This window comes from Mus caroli, chromosome 11 (assembly GCF_900094665.2).
Source record: "Mus caroli chromosome 11, CAROLI_EIJ_v1.1, whole genome shotgun sequence".
In the NCBI taxonomy this organism is placed as follows: domain Eukaryota; kingdom Metazoa; phylum Chordata; class Mammalia; order Rodentia; family Muridae; genus Mus; species Mus caroli.
This window is the reverse complement of record NC_034580.1, coordinates 103,149,281-103,165,540: the sequence shown is the minus strand read 5'-3', so window position 1 is coordinate 103,165,540 and position 16,260 is coordinate 103,149,281. Positions and strand designations below refer to the sequence as shown.

At 46.8% G+C, this 16,260-nt stretch overlaps 1 protein-coding gene across 3 annotated transcripts in view; it reads left to right on the top strand.

Moving 5' to 3' along the window:
- Positions 1–16,260, top strand: part of Pitpnc1 (phosphatidylinositol transfer protein cytoplasmic 1) — a 265,034-nt gene that overhangs the window by 225,564 nt on the left and 23,210 nt on the right. For all 3 annotated transcript variants that reach the window (XM_029483564.1, XM_029483565.1, XM_021177132.2), the window contains exon 6: positions 499–594. In XM_029483564.1, the coding sequence (XP_029339424.1) occupies positions 499–594 (96 nt within the window). The remainder of the gene's footprint in view (positions 1–498; positions 595–16,260) is intronic.

Genomic DNA, 16,260 nt, shown 5'->3' with positions numbered 1-16,260 from the left:
ACACACTACACACACACCACACACACACACACAAATAAATGCAATAAGTAAATAAATAAATGCAATAACATTTTTTTTATTTATTTAACAAAAAGGTCCTCGTACCTTTCTCCTCTAATCTTGGGCTCTATCTCTGCTTTTTGTCTCGGCTCTGCCGGGACGAGCTGCCAAAACTCAGCAGTTTTCAAATTTTTGGAAGAGCTTTTTGGAAAAGATTTGTTTCCTCTTTCTTGAGCTTCTAAAAACAGCCCACTTCTTCATCTCCCCCTCAGCGTGCGATGACAGATCCTACACCTGCCTCTGATGCCACACGACCTAAGTGAGGTCTAAGAACCTGTCATGATTCTCGAACATGCTGTGGCAGGCAAAGCCAGTGGGTGTGGGGCCACGGGAAGGTGCCCCGTCAGGTGCCTGTTGCCCTAGGCACGGATGTCCTAACCACCGGCGCTCAGCAAGATTCCATCTGCTAATCTTGGATGTGTTGCTCTGTCCTTTCAGATTTTTGACAGTGAAGCCAAAGACCTGGAGAGAGAAGTGTGCTTCATCGATATCGCCTGTGATGAAATTCCAGAACGCTACTACAAAGAGTCTGAGGTAAGTAGCCATAATAGAAGCAACTCGTTCGTTCATTTGTTCATTCATTTATTCCACTGTGGTTGATGAAGCACTTTTTTCCTAGGACACTTCCATGTGACTTTTATGTTCGTTTGGTTTAGAATCAACATCACACTAGTTCTTTAAGATTGATTCTTTGGTCGGACAGTGGTGGTGCATGCCTTTAATCCAAGCCCTTGGGAGGCAGAGGCAGGCAGATTTCTGAGTTCAAGGCCAGCCTGGTCTGCAGAGTGAGTTCCAAGACAGCCAGGGCTACACAGAGAAACCCTGTCTCGAAAAGCGTGCGGGTGTTTTCTGTACACAAAATGCATGCAGTTCCTGCAAAGACCAAAAGAGGGCGCCAGATCCCCTGGAGCTGTTATGGATGATTGTGAGCTGCAATAGGGGTGCTGGGAATTGAGGAGAATCAGCCAGTGATCCTAACCACGGAACCTTCTCTCCATCTCTGGATTTGTTAATCCAAGTTCAAAGTGGAGTCCCCGAGCGAGCCGCCCTTTGTTTGCTTTTGGTCTTCCTTATCCTCTCAACTCAGTCGTCATCCCCCCCCCCCCCCGTGTGACGTCAGGGTTCCTGGGGCTAAGCATTCATCGCATTGGCCTCTCAGAATGCAGCAGCCTGTCTGTGTGAGGATGAAGATTTCTGTCTTTGGTGTTTAACATAAAGAAAATCCTCAGTCAAGCCTCCAAACTTTGATGGTTCGTGTTGGCCCAGAAACCATCCTTCTAAAATAGCAGGCACCTTCCCGAGGGCTTCTCTTCTTGCATGGGAATGGATGAAGGAGACCGGCTTCCCCTCTGGCTTGTCCCCTGCCAGTCCGCCCTCTGACTCGCTGCTTACCCTTTCTGCCACTGTCGATGTCAGCCATTATTTATATCCTGTTAGTAGCTTATTAATGGCTGCTGATGGAGCTTGAGTGGCCCGCTTGTGAACAGTGTCCCAGCCCTGGAATGACAACAAATGCAGGGCTATTTTTGTTGTTCAGCTACACGCAGCCAATCATAGTATGTTTATTGGGGCCCAGATTTGTCCTTGAGCTCTAACGCGTGGACCTTGAAGCTCTTCTTTCATACTCATTAGAGCTAATGTCATGCACAAACCCATTAAAAGTAAACTCCGGGCCACTGAGATGGTTGTACGGTTAAAGGTACTTGCAGCCAAACCTTGAGGCCCTGAGTTCAAGCCCTAAGACCCCACATGCTGAAAAGAATATAGACTTCCACAAGTTGTCCTCTAATCTCCACACCCACACTGTGCACACTCCACATACACACACACACACACACACAAGTAAATAAATAAGTGCATAAAGAAATTTTTTTAAATTAATTTATTTGTTTTTTTTCGAGACAGGGTTTCTCTGGGTAGCCCTGGCTGTCCTGGAACTCACTCTGTAGACTAGGCTGGCCTCAAACTTAGAAATTCGCCTGCTTCTGCCTCCCAAGTGCTGGGATTAAAGGCGTGCACCACCACGCCCAGCTCTCTTTTTTTTTTTTTTTTTTAATTTCAACATGAATTCTAGTTGGTTACAAACTGGACTGTCCTGTGGTTTAGATCTTTACCTGCCTATTTGGGGATTTGTTTGTCTGGGAAAGCCTTACTTGGTTTTAGCAGATGCCCTCCTGCTTCACTAAAGGCTGAAGATCTGCTAATTGCATTAAATCCTGCAGGCGGTGTATGGTAGCTCTTCCTTCACACAAGCCGTGCAGAGACGGAAGCTCACGGCTTCTCCATTCTCCGATCTCACCAGCCATTTTCACAGTGGCTCCGCGAGGATGCTCTCTCAATGGTTGTTGAAGGAGTGAGGGAGGCCGAGAGCTTTGTATTTCCTTCCAGTGGTCATAATTTTGTAGCAAGTGCCATTGAAGAGAATGGACCTGTCGCCATTAAACTACCAGTTGTGAATTAGAGATATTTTTTTCCCCGTAGTGTGAGACTTCTGGGTTACTCTTGCAGCTCTGTGGTTGATCCTTCCAGCATCTTAAGCCAGGACACCTTGGGCAGAAGCTGGTAGCAGGGGGTGAGGTGGGGGGTGGGGAATCTGTAGCTGTGGGGGAGTTGGGGAGCCTGTCACAGGGTGTATTCTTTTTTCAATGCTGATAAATCCAGACCATGTTTTTCCGAGGTATGCCTGTCCACCAGTCTACTCTCCCACACACTGTCACCCTGGCCAGAGGAGGGGACCAAAGCTTTCTGTCTCTTTTTCCCACTTACCCCTGGAAGCCTCTGAGCCTCCCATTAAGGTGACCAGAGCTAGGAATGTTCCCCTGGCTGGCTGCTGACAGACCTACTGCCACAACGATTTGAGATCTGAGGGACACTTTAGGGACCCAGGACCAGCTGATGGCCCTGCCTAAGGGCCTGGTTAATTCTCATCCTGCAGGGTTCCTTTTCCTACCCAAATCACAGCCTGAGCAGCAGCTCCCAACACCTCTTAGACCCAGTTCATCCTTCTTTTATTACTTTTTATTTTTTATTCATGTGTTTGTGTCTGTGTGTGTGTGCACATGCACAGATGCCTTAGGAGGCCAGAAAACAGCATCAGATCTCTTAGAGCTGCACCTGCATACAGAGTGCTGAGCACAAATGCCCATAACCACTGAACTAACCTTCCAGCCCCTCAAGTTTCGTTCTTATGTCAACTAGAGGGTCTGAAAAGCAGGGCTGTTGTGGGGTCTTTTTAACGGGAGCAGCGAGATGGCTTCATGGGTAAAATGCTTCCTCCCCAAGCTTGGGGAAGTAACGCCCTAGCACGCCAGGAGACATGACCAGTAAGGTGAAGAACGGTCAAAGAGGACACAAGTGTGGACGACGGGCCCCCGGGTATACGTGGGTACACACACACACAATTGGGAGGTCAGAGAGAGCACCTCTACCAAGCAGCACAGACACAGAGACCTGGCTGCCTATGGAAGTCAGAAAGCTCTTGGTGCCAAGTCACATGCCCAGGTCCATCAGTGCCAGCGAAACAGCAGAGAGGGTGAGAATGAGCTCTACACAGTCTGCCCTCGCCACGAGGCTGATACACGGCTTCTTGCTTCTGCCAAGATTTCCATCCTGACTCTCTGATGCTCTGCCAAGATTTCAAGGTGAAGTTCCCAGTGGAGGAAGAAGGGGACTGTGCAGAGGGCACAGGCCAAGAGACCCATCTGTAAAGCTGCCGAGGTGGCAGTTCCAGGGGAATAAAAACCAAACTTCACTCCCATCCTACAGAACTGGCCCACCCTGGGCAGCCTCAAAGACAAGGGCAGAGATCTTAGATGATGCAAATGGCTCTCTTGCCTGGCCATTTAGTGTGTCCCTTGCTAGGCTTGCCTTCCACGATGACTGTGCCCAGAGAAAACAGTACGTTCATTGGCTCCAACTGCACCTGGCCAGAGACACAAGCTAGCCAGATGTAGGAGGGAGGGTGCGTCTTTTACATTTCAGATGTGCTTCCAGTACTAAAGGGCAGGGGAGAAAAGGAATGAATAAGATTCCCTAGTCAAGAAAGTGAAGGGTGTGCTGGACACGGTGGCTCACCCTCTAATCCCAGCACTCAGGAGGCAGAGGCAGACAGATCTCTGTGAGTTCGAGCCTATCCTGGTCTACATAGAGAAACCCTGTCTCGGAAAAGAAGGGAGGGAGGGAGAGCGAGAGGGAGAGAGGAGAAGGGGGAGAGAGAGAGAGAGAGAAAGGAGAGAAAAGAGGGGCTGTGGCTTTAGTGGTAGTGTGATGGCTTTGTTTTTGTTTGCTTTTTGGGGTTTTGTGGTTTTGTTTGTAGATTTATTTTATGTGTATGCATGTCTTGCCTGTGTTTAAGTACAGACCACATGTGTGCAGTGCCTAAGGGGGCTGGAAGGGGACACTGGGTCTTCTAGAACAGGAGTTACAGATGGTTGTGAGCTGCCACATGGATTCTGGGACCTCAACCCTAGTTCCTCTGTGTCCTTGACTGCCGAGCAACACCCAACTCTCTGCTACCTTTTGATCTTGGCTTCTTGTTTCATATGAAGGAAATTTCTCTCCCTGTCTTCTTAGGGAATGTAAAAGCATTCGTCTGATGACAGAACTTAGTCATTTTAGGGAGTAAGTTTAGATTTTGAAATTGAATAGCAATAAAGAAGGGTCTTACAGGGCTCAGCCATTAAGAGCCTTTACTATTCTCCTAGAACACCCAAAATCAGTTCCCAAGTAAAATGAATGAGGTAGGGTGTGCACGTGTGCACACACACACACACACACAGAATAGCCCCATGAGGCTCTCCTGGCTGTCCTAGCATTGTGTGCCCCTGGTGTACAGTGGAAAATGTGCTGGAGCAGAGAGGATCTTTAGATGGAATTTGATTTAGGACTTTCTCCTTGGACTAAGGTGACTCTGAAAGCTTGGTCTCCAGGTCCCTGGTTTATAGTCTTCCTGGCCCAGAGCATCCTTGGCAGCTGGTTCATCATTCGTAGCAATCTAAAACGTCTGTTGACTCCACTCTTAAGGGAGAGAGCAGAGAACTGAGAGAGACATCTAACTTTTCCAATAACTGTCAAGGGTGAGAGATTAAATGCTGTTTGTTAAGGACAGGCCCCCAGAAAGGAGATAGAGACACCAGATGAGTAAATACTACCGTCCTTAGCTGCACCCTTCCAAACCTCTCAGCTCTCTCAAATTAAAATACTTTCATCTGGATCTGCATCTTCGTGGTTAAGAGTACTTTAGATTCTCAGTTACCTCCAAAGGTCCTTGTTGGACACAGCTACCTCATGCTGAGATGAGTAGTTAAATTAAATTTGTTATTGTGGTGTTGTGGTGAGTGGTGGTGGTGGCCGTGGGTGGTGGTGGTTGCCTCTCCCCGACATCACCATCTGTTTCTGAGAGAATGAAGCTGTTTGGGAATTGTCTTCCCAGAGCCTCCAGGGTAATAAGAGGGGTCACAATTTGCTCAATTTGGGGAAAGAGAGAAGTGCCCATGGCCATAGGGGTCCTCTGTGAGAATCTTGGAACCCAGGGGTAGGGAGCCATCAAGGGAGGGATACTGAAGGGAAGGGTCCCCAACAGCTGCTGCATTGCTGGACCTGAGCCCTACCCTCACCAGGGGCTGGGTAACACTAATGCTGTTAGAGTCTAAGATGGGGCTGCGTCTGTCTCTGTAACATGGTGTTTGTCATGTCTGGCATGTGCAGAGACCCTGGCTCCATCCCTAGCATAGAAAAAAAGAGAGAAGAGAGAGGAATGGAGGGAGGGAGAGAAGGACAGAAGAAAGCCAGTTCTTGATGGTCACCTGTAGACATGGGTATGTCGGAAGGTAGTGGGAAGGGAAAGAGGCAGGCAAGCAGGCTGGTCTTGGTAGTCATCTTTTGGCATAAGGAGGTTGGAGGGAGGGAGCCATGAAGGCAGACTAGTTTTGGTAGTCTGGACGTAGCCTGAACAGTCAGTCTTAGACAACCCTGAGAACATGTCTCAGCACAGATTCCCATCCCTGGTTCTTCACAGCTGGAACAACCATACAGATGTCATTTCCCCAGGGACCAACATAGGAGAGCCTCTGCTACATAGCAAGTTCGAAACCAGCCTGGGTTCCCTGAGATCTGTGTTCATAAGGAAGAACTACCATCCCGTGATTATCACAAAACTAACATCCCTCATCCCAAACCAGGCTGTTGTTGAAGTCGTGTTTGTGGTGTTTGTCCCTGAGCAGAGTGTAGACATGGCATTATTGTAGACTCAGTGTGTGCAGTACTTGCCCTTCACAATACACTTTATCTCGCACACCATCTTCCTGAGCCCCTCACACATCTAGCAGATGTGAAGTGGCTCTATAATGTGCTGTCTTTTCTTTCTTTTTAAAGATTTTATTCACCTGTGGGAGAACGGGGTTGGACGTCGTAAAGGAGTATTGTGTGTGTGCAGGTGCTCATGGGAGCCAGCAGCGGGCGTCCAATCTCCTGGAATTACACGAGGTTGTGAGCCACCTGACCAGGGTGCTAGAAACCAATCGCGGGTCCTCTGCAAGAGCAGCAGCTGCTCTTAGCCAATCAGCAATCTCTCTAGCTTCCTCTTTCTGTTTCTCCTAAAGCAGAGTGAAGTTTAAGTGGCTAGCTAAGGCTAGCTACTTAAACTTTGAACCCTCCTCCTGTCTCAAGTGCTCAGTGTCAGGATTGCAGCCATGAGCAGCCAAACTCCGTTTAGCATGATGTTCATTCATTGTCCTGTTCATGGTCTTAAAGGTGTGTCCATTCTTTCTCTTCTGTTTGTTCCCATGTTTCTGAAGAGTCAGGTCTTCCTCTCTGTGTGCATCTATATGTTTCCAGTGTCAGGTATCTTCGATCATTCTCCACTACACTTATTTATTTAATGTATGTGTCCTTATACTTAGAGATCAGAGGATAACTTGTGGAAATCAGTGCTCTCTTTTCACCATACGTGTCTCCAGGATTGAACTCGGGTCTTCAGGCTTGGCAGCGAGCACCTTTATCCACTGAGCCACCCCATCTACCCTCCTCCACCTTGCTTTTTAAGATGAAGCCAGACTGATGCAATGTGCCTATAACCCCAAAAATCCAGAGGTAGAGAAAAGAATCCTAGGACTCACTGGCGAGCACCGCAGCCTGTCTGTTAGTTCTATAAGAGTCTCTGTCTTAAAAATAAAGGACAATTGAATAAGACTCCTGATATTGATTTCTGGCCTATACATGCAAGTGCTTGCACACAAACATACACATAGGCCAAAGTCCAAGAAAGAGTTCAGCTTGTTGTAGAGGGATCTGTGCTAAAGACAGTCTAAAGACTATCATTTGTGCCTAAGTTTGCATCCTCTGTTCTCATGTGACGAGGGGCCTGGCTCTGTGAGGACAGAGAAGACCACGCCTTGGCTATTACACATCATTATCCGGTGTCCGTCTTCCCTTCCCTTTGGGGGCATGGATGGAGAAATGAAATGAGATGCTATCAAGGCAAGACAATGACCTTGGTCCTTGGCATACAGTAAATGCTTTTCTTAGTCAGGGTTTCTATTCCTGCACAAACATCATGACCAAGAAGCAAGTTGGGGAGGAAAGGGTTTATTCGGCTTACACTTCCATGCTGCTGTTCATCACCAAAGGAAGTCAGGACTGGAACTCAAGCAGGTCAGAAAGCAGGAGCTGATGCAGAGACCATGGAGGGATATTCTTTATTGGCTTTCCTCCTCTGGCTTGTTCAGCCTGCTCTCTTATAGAACCCAAGACTACCAGTCCAGAGATGGTCCCACCCACAAGGGGCCTTTCCCCCTTGATCACTAATTGAGAAAATGCCTTACAGTTGGATCTCATGGAGGCATTTCCTCAACTGAAGCTCCTTTCTCTGTGATAACTCCAGCTGTGTCAAGTTGACACAAAACTAGCCAGTACAATGCTTATCCTGGCTTTGTTTCTGTTCCTGTGATAAAAGTATCCTGACTAAAAGCAATTTAGAGGAGAAAGGGGTTTGTAGCTGAGAAGTTGCCGTGGTGGGAACTTGAAGCAGTTGTCATAGGATCTGCTGTCGAGAGCAGAGAGCAATGAATGCGTGCAGATGTGCCTGCCTTTTCCTTTCTCATACGATTCTGCACCTGCAGTCTAGGGGATGACACTGCCCACAATTGACTGGATTGTCAAGACAGTCCTCCACAGGTATGCTCCCAGGCCAGCCTGATCTGGATAGTTCGTCAATTGAGACTCTCTTCCCAACCAATTCTAGGCTATGTCGGGTTGACCATAAAAACTAATGAGGCTGGAGAGATAGCTCATCAGTTAAAATCCTGCTGGTCCTCCAGAGACCCACACTCCATTCCTAGCATATACACAAGGAAAAATATCAAAAACTAAATCTCTGAAAAATAAAGAAAACTAACCATCGCAGCATTGGAGATGGGTTTGAGGCAAGCATGTGCCTCTGGCCCATGGCTGCCATGAGTGGCACTCGGGAAGTTTGTTTGTGTGCATGGTGTTTTTCAGCATGCATCCAGGAGCGAGGCAGACGTGTGATTCTGATGACAGCCCCAGTTCCTAGAGTCTCAAAACCCTCTGCAACCTCATCAAGATGCTTCAGAAACTAAAGCCATTTGTGCTGCAAAGAGTTACCAAAAAATATGTTCTTTCTTCTCTTCTGGTTCAACCTCATTCCAAATGCCGCGTGTCTGATTCAGCATCTCGAAGAAGCCTTAGATCGCAAATTCAACGTTATGCCAAGTTTTGGCAATCTGTTCCTTCAGGTCCCAGGATGGTGCCTACCTTTAGTTCATTTTCTTATGCTATCTCAGAAGACCACAGAGCAGTTAATTCATTAACAGTAGAAGTTTAGTTACACACAGCACAGTTCTAGAGACCAGGATGGCCAAGAGTCTATTGCTGGCATCTGGTGAGGGGTTCATGCTGCTTTAAACATGGTCGGTGGGCAAGGACACAATTCAAGGCTTAGGATCTCTCTGCTTACTATATTCAAGTTCTTAAAGCATTTTATACTTCATCTGGGAGGAGGATAGCGATAGAAGCCCCAAAATTTGCCTATTCTCCTCCTAAAGGGGAATATCTCTGCCACTTGTCTTGTTGTTGTCGTCACAAAGCACCCAACAAAAACAACTTTGGACTCTCTCTTAACCGCCACACCAGTCTTACTGTTTAAAAGTTTTTACAGATCTGGCTCTCCAGCACTCCCCTGTTTTCTAGAGACCAGTGGCCGGGGTATTCTGTCACTCTGTTGTTCTGATAACCAGTCCCCCTTTTGTACGAGAGCTCTAACTCAGTCCACCTCATTAACTCAGATGAGGGCATGTTGGAAGGGATTCCTGATGAATAGATGGGAAAGACAGTTCTGGCTTGGGAAATTCCAACAACTACAGGAGCACCATCCCAGGAACCACAGACAAAGGCCCAATCCTTTTTCTTTTTTTTTTTTTCATGACAGTGACATCTCACGGATTAAGTGAAATTGTGTATGACGTGCTTGGCACCGGCTCTGGAGTCAATCTTTGTCACACAGCCCATATGCTGGTATCCCTTTCTTCCATCCTTGGCTCTCTTCTGAGCCCCACCTGACCCCCAACCACTAAAAGGGGCCTGTTTAGTTTTATTTTTCCCTGGTCTTTCCCCTGGCCCATGGAAAGCATCAGTAGTGAGTGGTCTTTGTAGAGTGTTCAGTTCTTTCGTAGTGTTTATCCCAAGTCCCCATTCTCACACTCTTTCTTTTCTTCTCAGCATGGTGAGTTTTGAATGTTTCTAGCCCTAGATTTTAACTGGGACAGGTGTAGAGCACATGCCAAGACACCCCCACCACGGGAACTTTTGTTCTCTAGCTCTCTACGTGCCAGACAAAACTTAAGAGCCAACTTGTTCTAGCCGAGTCGCTTTGCAGGGGGATGGCATAAATCGCTGTGTTTGCGGTGCATTCTGGTGCCGAGAGCAAAGGCCTTAAAAATAGCACTTTGGGTGCTAACTGCTAACAAAGCAAGAATTGACCCTTCCAGCCATGACTTCCACTTAGGCCTGTTCTTCTCTTTTTTGTAAACTGACTTATCATGGCTGACCTTTTAAGTCAAGTCTTCACTTAGCACTCAAGTATGCGTGCTCTGAAAACTCCCGAGTATGATTTTTGTGAACTACGGATCTCAGACCCGAGGATTCACCCATTTAGAGGAGACAGTTTGAATCATACATTTAGCCAGGGAGATGGCTCTATAGGTCAAGGTGCTTGCTATTAAGCCTAATGTTCTGAGTTTGATCCCTGGAGCCCACACAGATGGAAGAATAGAGTCAATTCCTGCAAATTGTCCTCTGAATTCCACATTTGCACCATGGCACATGTACACACACACACATCCGAGACAGATCGATAGATCGATAGATCAGTGGATGGATGGATAAATGCATAGATAAATATAGATAAAATGTAATTTAAAAATATATTGACGGATATGTCCCCACCTCTACCTCATCCCTGGGAACCCACTGATGTATATTCTGTCTCTGTAGAGCCCCCTGACTTGAACATCTGACATGACTAGGATCACTTAGCATGCCCTCCTCTAGGACAATAGTCTCTAAAAGTGTTTTTATGTACCTCTTGTAGGATTTTTAAGTTCAAGAAACCCTGTACTAAATTTTGGGCTAAATTTCTTCCCAGTGAAATAGCCATTCATGGGTGGAAAATGATCCCAGCATTCTAGAGGCTGAGGCAGGAGGATCACAGGTCCCACATTAGTTTGGGCTCCACAGCCAGACCCTGCCTGAAAAAGCCAACTGTAACAGAACTGGAAGCTGTGCTGGTTATTCTCTCATTGCTGTGACAAACCGTGTAACAAAGGCAGCTCACAGAAGGGAGGGACTTATTTTGGCTTAGAGTCTGAAGGTTCGTTCCGTCCATCCTGGCACGGCGGTAGGCATATGAAGCGAGCCGCTGGTCACGTGGGCATTCACGGCTGGGAAGGGGAAGGTGGATGCTGGTGTTCACCTTGCTTTCTCCTTTTTATGCAATCCAGCAGTTAGAAGAGATCTTCCCACCTCAATTAACCTATCCTAGAAAATTCCTTATGCACACGCCCAGAGGTTTACCTCCAAGGTGATCTAGAGCCTGTCAAGCTAATCACTATTAGCCATCACCTTGGAGTGACCTTGGAGAAAAAGAAAATCTAGCATGGAATTTGTATTTCATTTACTTCCTCTCTACTTTGGGGCTAAGTATTATCATTATATAATATAGCAATTCCCGGCTGGGGTTCCCATTTAGCCTTTTTATATTTAACCGTTTATCAAAAACTTATCATTTCAATTAGCAGGGCAAGCCCCTGTTGGCTATTGTCCTTTGTGATTCTGACTGGAGGTGTAATTAATCATGGAAATGTCATATCTCAGCTAATGTGGCTAATATAGTATTACTTCCCAGATGCAAGTTCCCCTGTAGCTGGGCTAAGATCTCCTGTGGGCTTCTCTTTGCACTTTCCAGATGTGAGTTTAATAAAGTCACACAGGAACAGTTTCCCATGGGCTCCTGAATGCCTAATTCCTCGGCATTGCCTCTGTAGGCTTGTCCTGGTGTGAGATACCAATGCCTCCAGGTATTGCTGACCTAGTAGAGGGAAAACCTTCTACAGATGTGCCAAGGGAAAGGAGTGGCGAGCCAAGTTCTAGGGAAATGGCCTTGGCACCAGCTCAGCCCTCTCTAGATAGATGGGCTTTAGCTGCAAGTGTTCAATTTACCCTCTGCCTGGTCTGGAGAACACCAGCAGAGTCCAGAGCCAGAGACTTCACCACTGGAGGAATGGAGAAGCCCCTGGCCAGAAGAACACAGCCTCGCCCATCTCTAGGCAGCCAGCTCTTGGGCTAGAGGAGCTGAGTGCATATCTCCAGGCAAGAGCTCTGCTAGCGGAGTTTCCCAGTCACCCAGTGGATCCACTCGTAGGTAGAGTGGTGTTTGGGAAGCTCCGTGACCAAGTGACTAAACGGTAGAAGAGACATCAGAAATCTGGATATCTGACTAATCTCTCTCATCCGGTTTGAATGCGAGATGTTGCCCACAGGCTCAGCTGGTGGCCGTGTTCTGCGGAAGGTTGTGGAGCCTTTCGGATGTGGAGGCTTCACCTATTAAAGTAGATCACTAGTGGGTGGAGTTATATCCACTTCTGGGTCTGGCCTGGGTCTTTCTCTGCCTTGTGTTTGGCGCATCTAGGAGGAGCCTCCCACCCTCATGCTGCTCCCATCATGATGAATGGAGACCCTCTGAACTGAGAGCTAAAAGAAGACTTCCCTCTTGTAACCAACTTCTAACAGATATTGTGCCACATAACAACAGAAACTATTACATTCTTCTATGACCCTTGGTATGGGTTTAATGGTGCCCATCTGAGAAGATCTAAAGCCAGCGTGATAATGCACTCGGGAGGCCGAGGCAAGTAGATCTTTGTGAATTCAGGACACCCTGGTCTTACTTTGTAAGTTCCAGGACAGCCAGGACTGTATAAATAGATACCCTTTCTCAATGAATACATAAGTAAGCCATCAAAATCTTGCTTGTAGCATTTATGTATGTGAACTGAAGCTAGAGAACTGTAATGGGTGGGTTGGTTAGAGTCACTAGGGTCGGCCTTGAGCCCATATGACTGGTGTTCTTTATGTGAGGACACGAAGACAGAACTGCACAGAAGGGAGATGGTATAGACACACAGGGGAATATTGCCTGTGATTACTCCCAAGGTGTGCTTTCTAAGCCCAGGAATGTCAAAGAGGGCCAGCAAAACCCCTAGATGCTGAGGAAGACAAAGGCGGCAGGCATGACACCTTGATCATTTCGGATGTCTGCTTCCACACTAAGACAGCAAATCTCTGCCATCTAAGCCCTCAGTAACAGAACACAAAATACCCAAGTGCCCCATCTAGGAGAAGAGCTCCACCCGCCCCAACTTGACAGGTTCCAGGAAGGACAAAGAGCAGATAGCTAGGGGTGACTTTCATCACACCCAGACATACCTGTAAGTCACCTTTTGGGTTCAACATGAACCCATCCTGTGTCAGGGAGTCCCTGATCAGTGGATGCCAGGGAAGAGACATCTCTGGGTGGCTCCTGAGTGATGTCCTCAGGTAAAGCCCACTCACCAAACAGCCCATAGAACAGGTAGTGACACATTGTGTGTGGGCACTGAACACTACCACGTGACCTTGACCATGTGTCTCACCAATAATAATTTGTGTTCCAGTAACAACTGTCAGCCCCTCTCTGGAGGCTAGGCATGGTGGTATAACCTATCCCAACACTCAGGAGGTAAAGACAAGCAGATCTCTGTGAGTTCCGGAATAGCCTGGTCTACGTTGAGACAGCCAAGGCTGGATAGTGAAACCCTGTCTAAAACAAAACAATACAACCTTCTCTTGAAGTACAGACCCAGTCAGGTACCAACTTCCTAAAAACAGGAGTGCTCAGCCAGTCTATAACTTCCCAAAGGAAACTTCCATTCTGTTGTGTAGTCATGTTTGTATTTGAGCTTGTTTTCCTACAAGGTTGACTACAGGGTAGCCAGGTGGGCCAGCAGCCGCCTGTGTTTCTTCTTCAGTGCTTGTTGTGAGCTAAGAAAACCACATGATAGCATGTCTCATGGGCTTTATGTCTGTGTGACTCTGTGATGAAGGCAAGCATTGGGCACTTTCGGTGTTCCATGCTGAGAGCAGCAGTTTACACTCAGAGCCTTGTGGTGACACCACAAGACAGTTATGAACACCACCCCACCTTGTGGATCTCCTTTAAGTGACTATGCCAGGATTTCAGATGAAATGTCCTGTCCTCCTGTGGAAAGGGTTGTATCTTTCTCCACTCAGACTACTGTGACAGGAGACTGTAGATGGAGTAGCTTTGAAACAGTAATCATTTCTTTCTTAATTATGGAGGCTGGAAAATTAAGGCTGTAAGCCAACTTAGCCTGGCTAGACTAGAACAAACGTCTCTTCACCCCAGGTAGAGCACCGGTGACAGACTGAGGAAAGGGATCCACCCAAATCTCTTGGTTGGGTGGGGTTACTTATGGACTATGAATGAGGAGTTACTTAGAAGATCACTCAAAAGCAGCTTGCATCACCAAAAGCCGCCCATCCCAGCATGGGTGATGGCTATCAGCTTCACCGGCAGAAAAGGCTCTACTCTGCAACAATTGTTTCTGGTTACAGAACCTTGTAACTTTCTGAATTCTCTGAACCTTGTAAGTTCCTTGAGTTTCCGGGGTTGTGCAAGTTGCTCAGCCTTCTCTCCTGCTCAAAGAGGGAATGTTTCAATTTAGAGGAAATGGCTACACAGAAACTGCTGTAGGGTCCTGACCCTGGTTCCTAGATGGTGTCATTACAGCAGAAAAGACCCAGGAACTCGCCAGAGTCTCTTGCCTACTTCTTCCTGTAGTCAAATCTCATCAGTGAACGGGGTGGGGCGGTATTAGTGGTGAGTTAAACACCTGGACTCAGGGATGAGGGGACAGTATTGGATATATTGCTGATCATGTCTGAGTTTCAGGTTCCTTATCTGTTTATATCTAATAGCAGTGGCTAAACCTAGATGTTAAGATTCTGAGTACCCAAGTCCAGTTAAAGCCAAGCTCTGGGACCTTGACCTTGCTCCACCTACACTTCTTCCCTAGAAGTCTCTGTCATGATCTTGAGCTCAGGATGAGGCTCTAGAGCAGTAGTTCTCAACCTTCCTAATGCTATGACCCTTCAGTACAGTCCCTTATGTTGTGGTGATCCCAACCATAACAGGATTGTTGTTGCTACTTCATAACTGTAATTTTGCTACTGTTATGGATTGTAATATAAATATTTTCTGATGGTTTTAGATAACTCCTGTGCAAAGGTCATTCAACCCCTAGCCCCCAAAGAGGCTGTGACCCACAGGTTGAAAACTGTTTCTCCAGAGGGTGTTCTGGCTTCTAGTTCCTACAGGAGGTCATGGGTTGTAACTGAGCAACTCCAATCTTTGCCTCTGTCCTCAAGTGACTCTCTTTATGTCCTCCCATCTGTCTCTTCCAAGGACACTTGTCATTGGACCTAGGGCCCATCCATTTAATCCGGGATGATCTCATCTAAAGATCCTTAGCTTAATTACATCTGCAAAGACCTTGGTTTCCAATCACATCATACTTATAGTTTCCAGGGGCAACCCTTCGCATACCCTTTGGGGAATCACCAGCCACTGCACAAAATTTTCAGTGTATTGGACTCCAGCAGTCAGGAAGCTGAGGGAGGAGGATTGCCACAGTTCCCATGTCAGCCTGGACCACAGAATAAAACCCTGTCCGTCGATAAATAAATAAATAAATAAATAAATAAATAAAGACAACAGCTTCTTGGTCACACTAACACAAAACATTATGTCCTTTTATGAAAAGCTAATAACTGGGCTGAAGAGATTGCTCAGTGGTTAAGAGCACTGACTGCTCTTCCAGAGGTCCTGAGTTCAATTCCCACATGTGAGCCAATGTACTTATATACATAAAATAAATAAATGCTTTTTAAAAAAAAAAAAAGCCAATAACCTAGCTTAGATAGTGGTGGCTCTTGCCTTTGATCCTAGCACTTGGAAGACAGAGGCAGGCAGATTTCGGTGAGTTTGAAGCCAGCCAGGTCTATGGAAGCAGTTCCAGGACACCCAGAAAAATTCTGTCTTGGGGTGGGGGGACAGAAAGAAGCTAACAAACAAATAAGCCCTAATAACCAGCCTGATAAGATGGCTTAGTGGGTAAAGGCATCTGCTGCCAAGCTGGTGACCTACATTTGACCCATTTACATGGTGAAGAAGAGAACCACAAAGTCCTCTGACCTTCACCTGCACGTATGGTGTGTGTCTAAGCTAAGTCAAGTTATACCTGCTGGCTTATATGGGTACACACGCACATGCATGCACACATACACACATGCACATAGACACATGTGTACACACACAAGCACCTTTTCTTGGCTCACTACTGTCCATTCACATCTGATTCAGAGTTTGGATCAAAGGTGTCTTGGTGGAAGCCTTCCTTCTGTACCTCTCTCCAGCACTTAGAACGGGAATCTCTAATTATAGGCCACATTAGAGATTTACTAGACAAAATTATCAGCTATAGATATGACCCCAGTCTTGGGTGAGGAACATCCTGTTCCCATACAAAGCCCAACTGTTAATCGATTCTTCAGGACTGAGTTATGTTT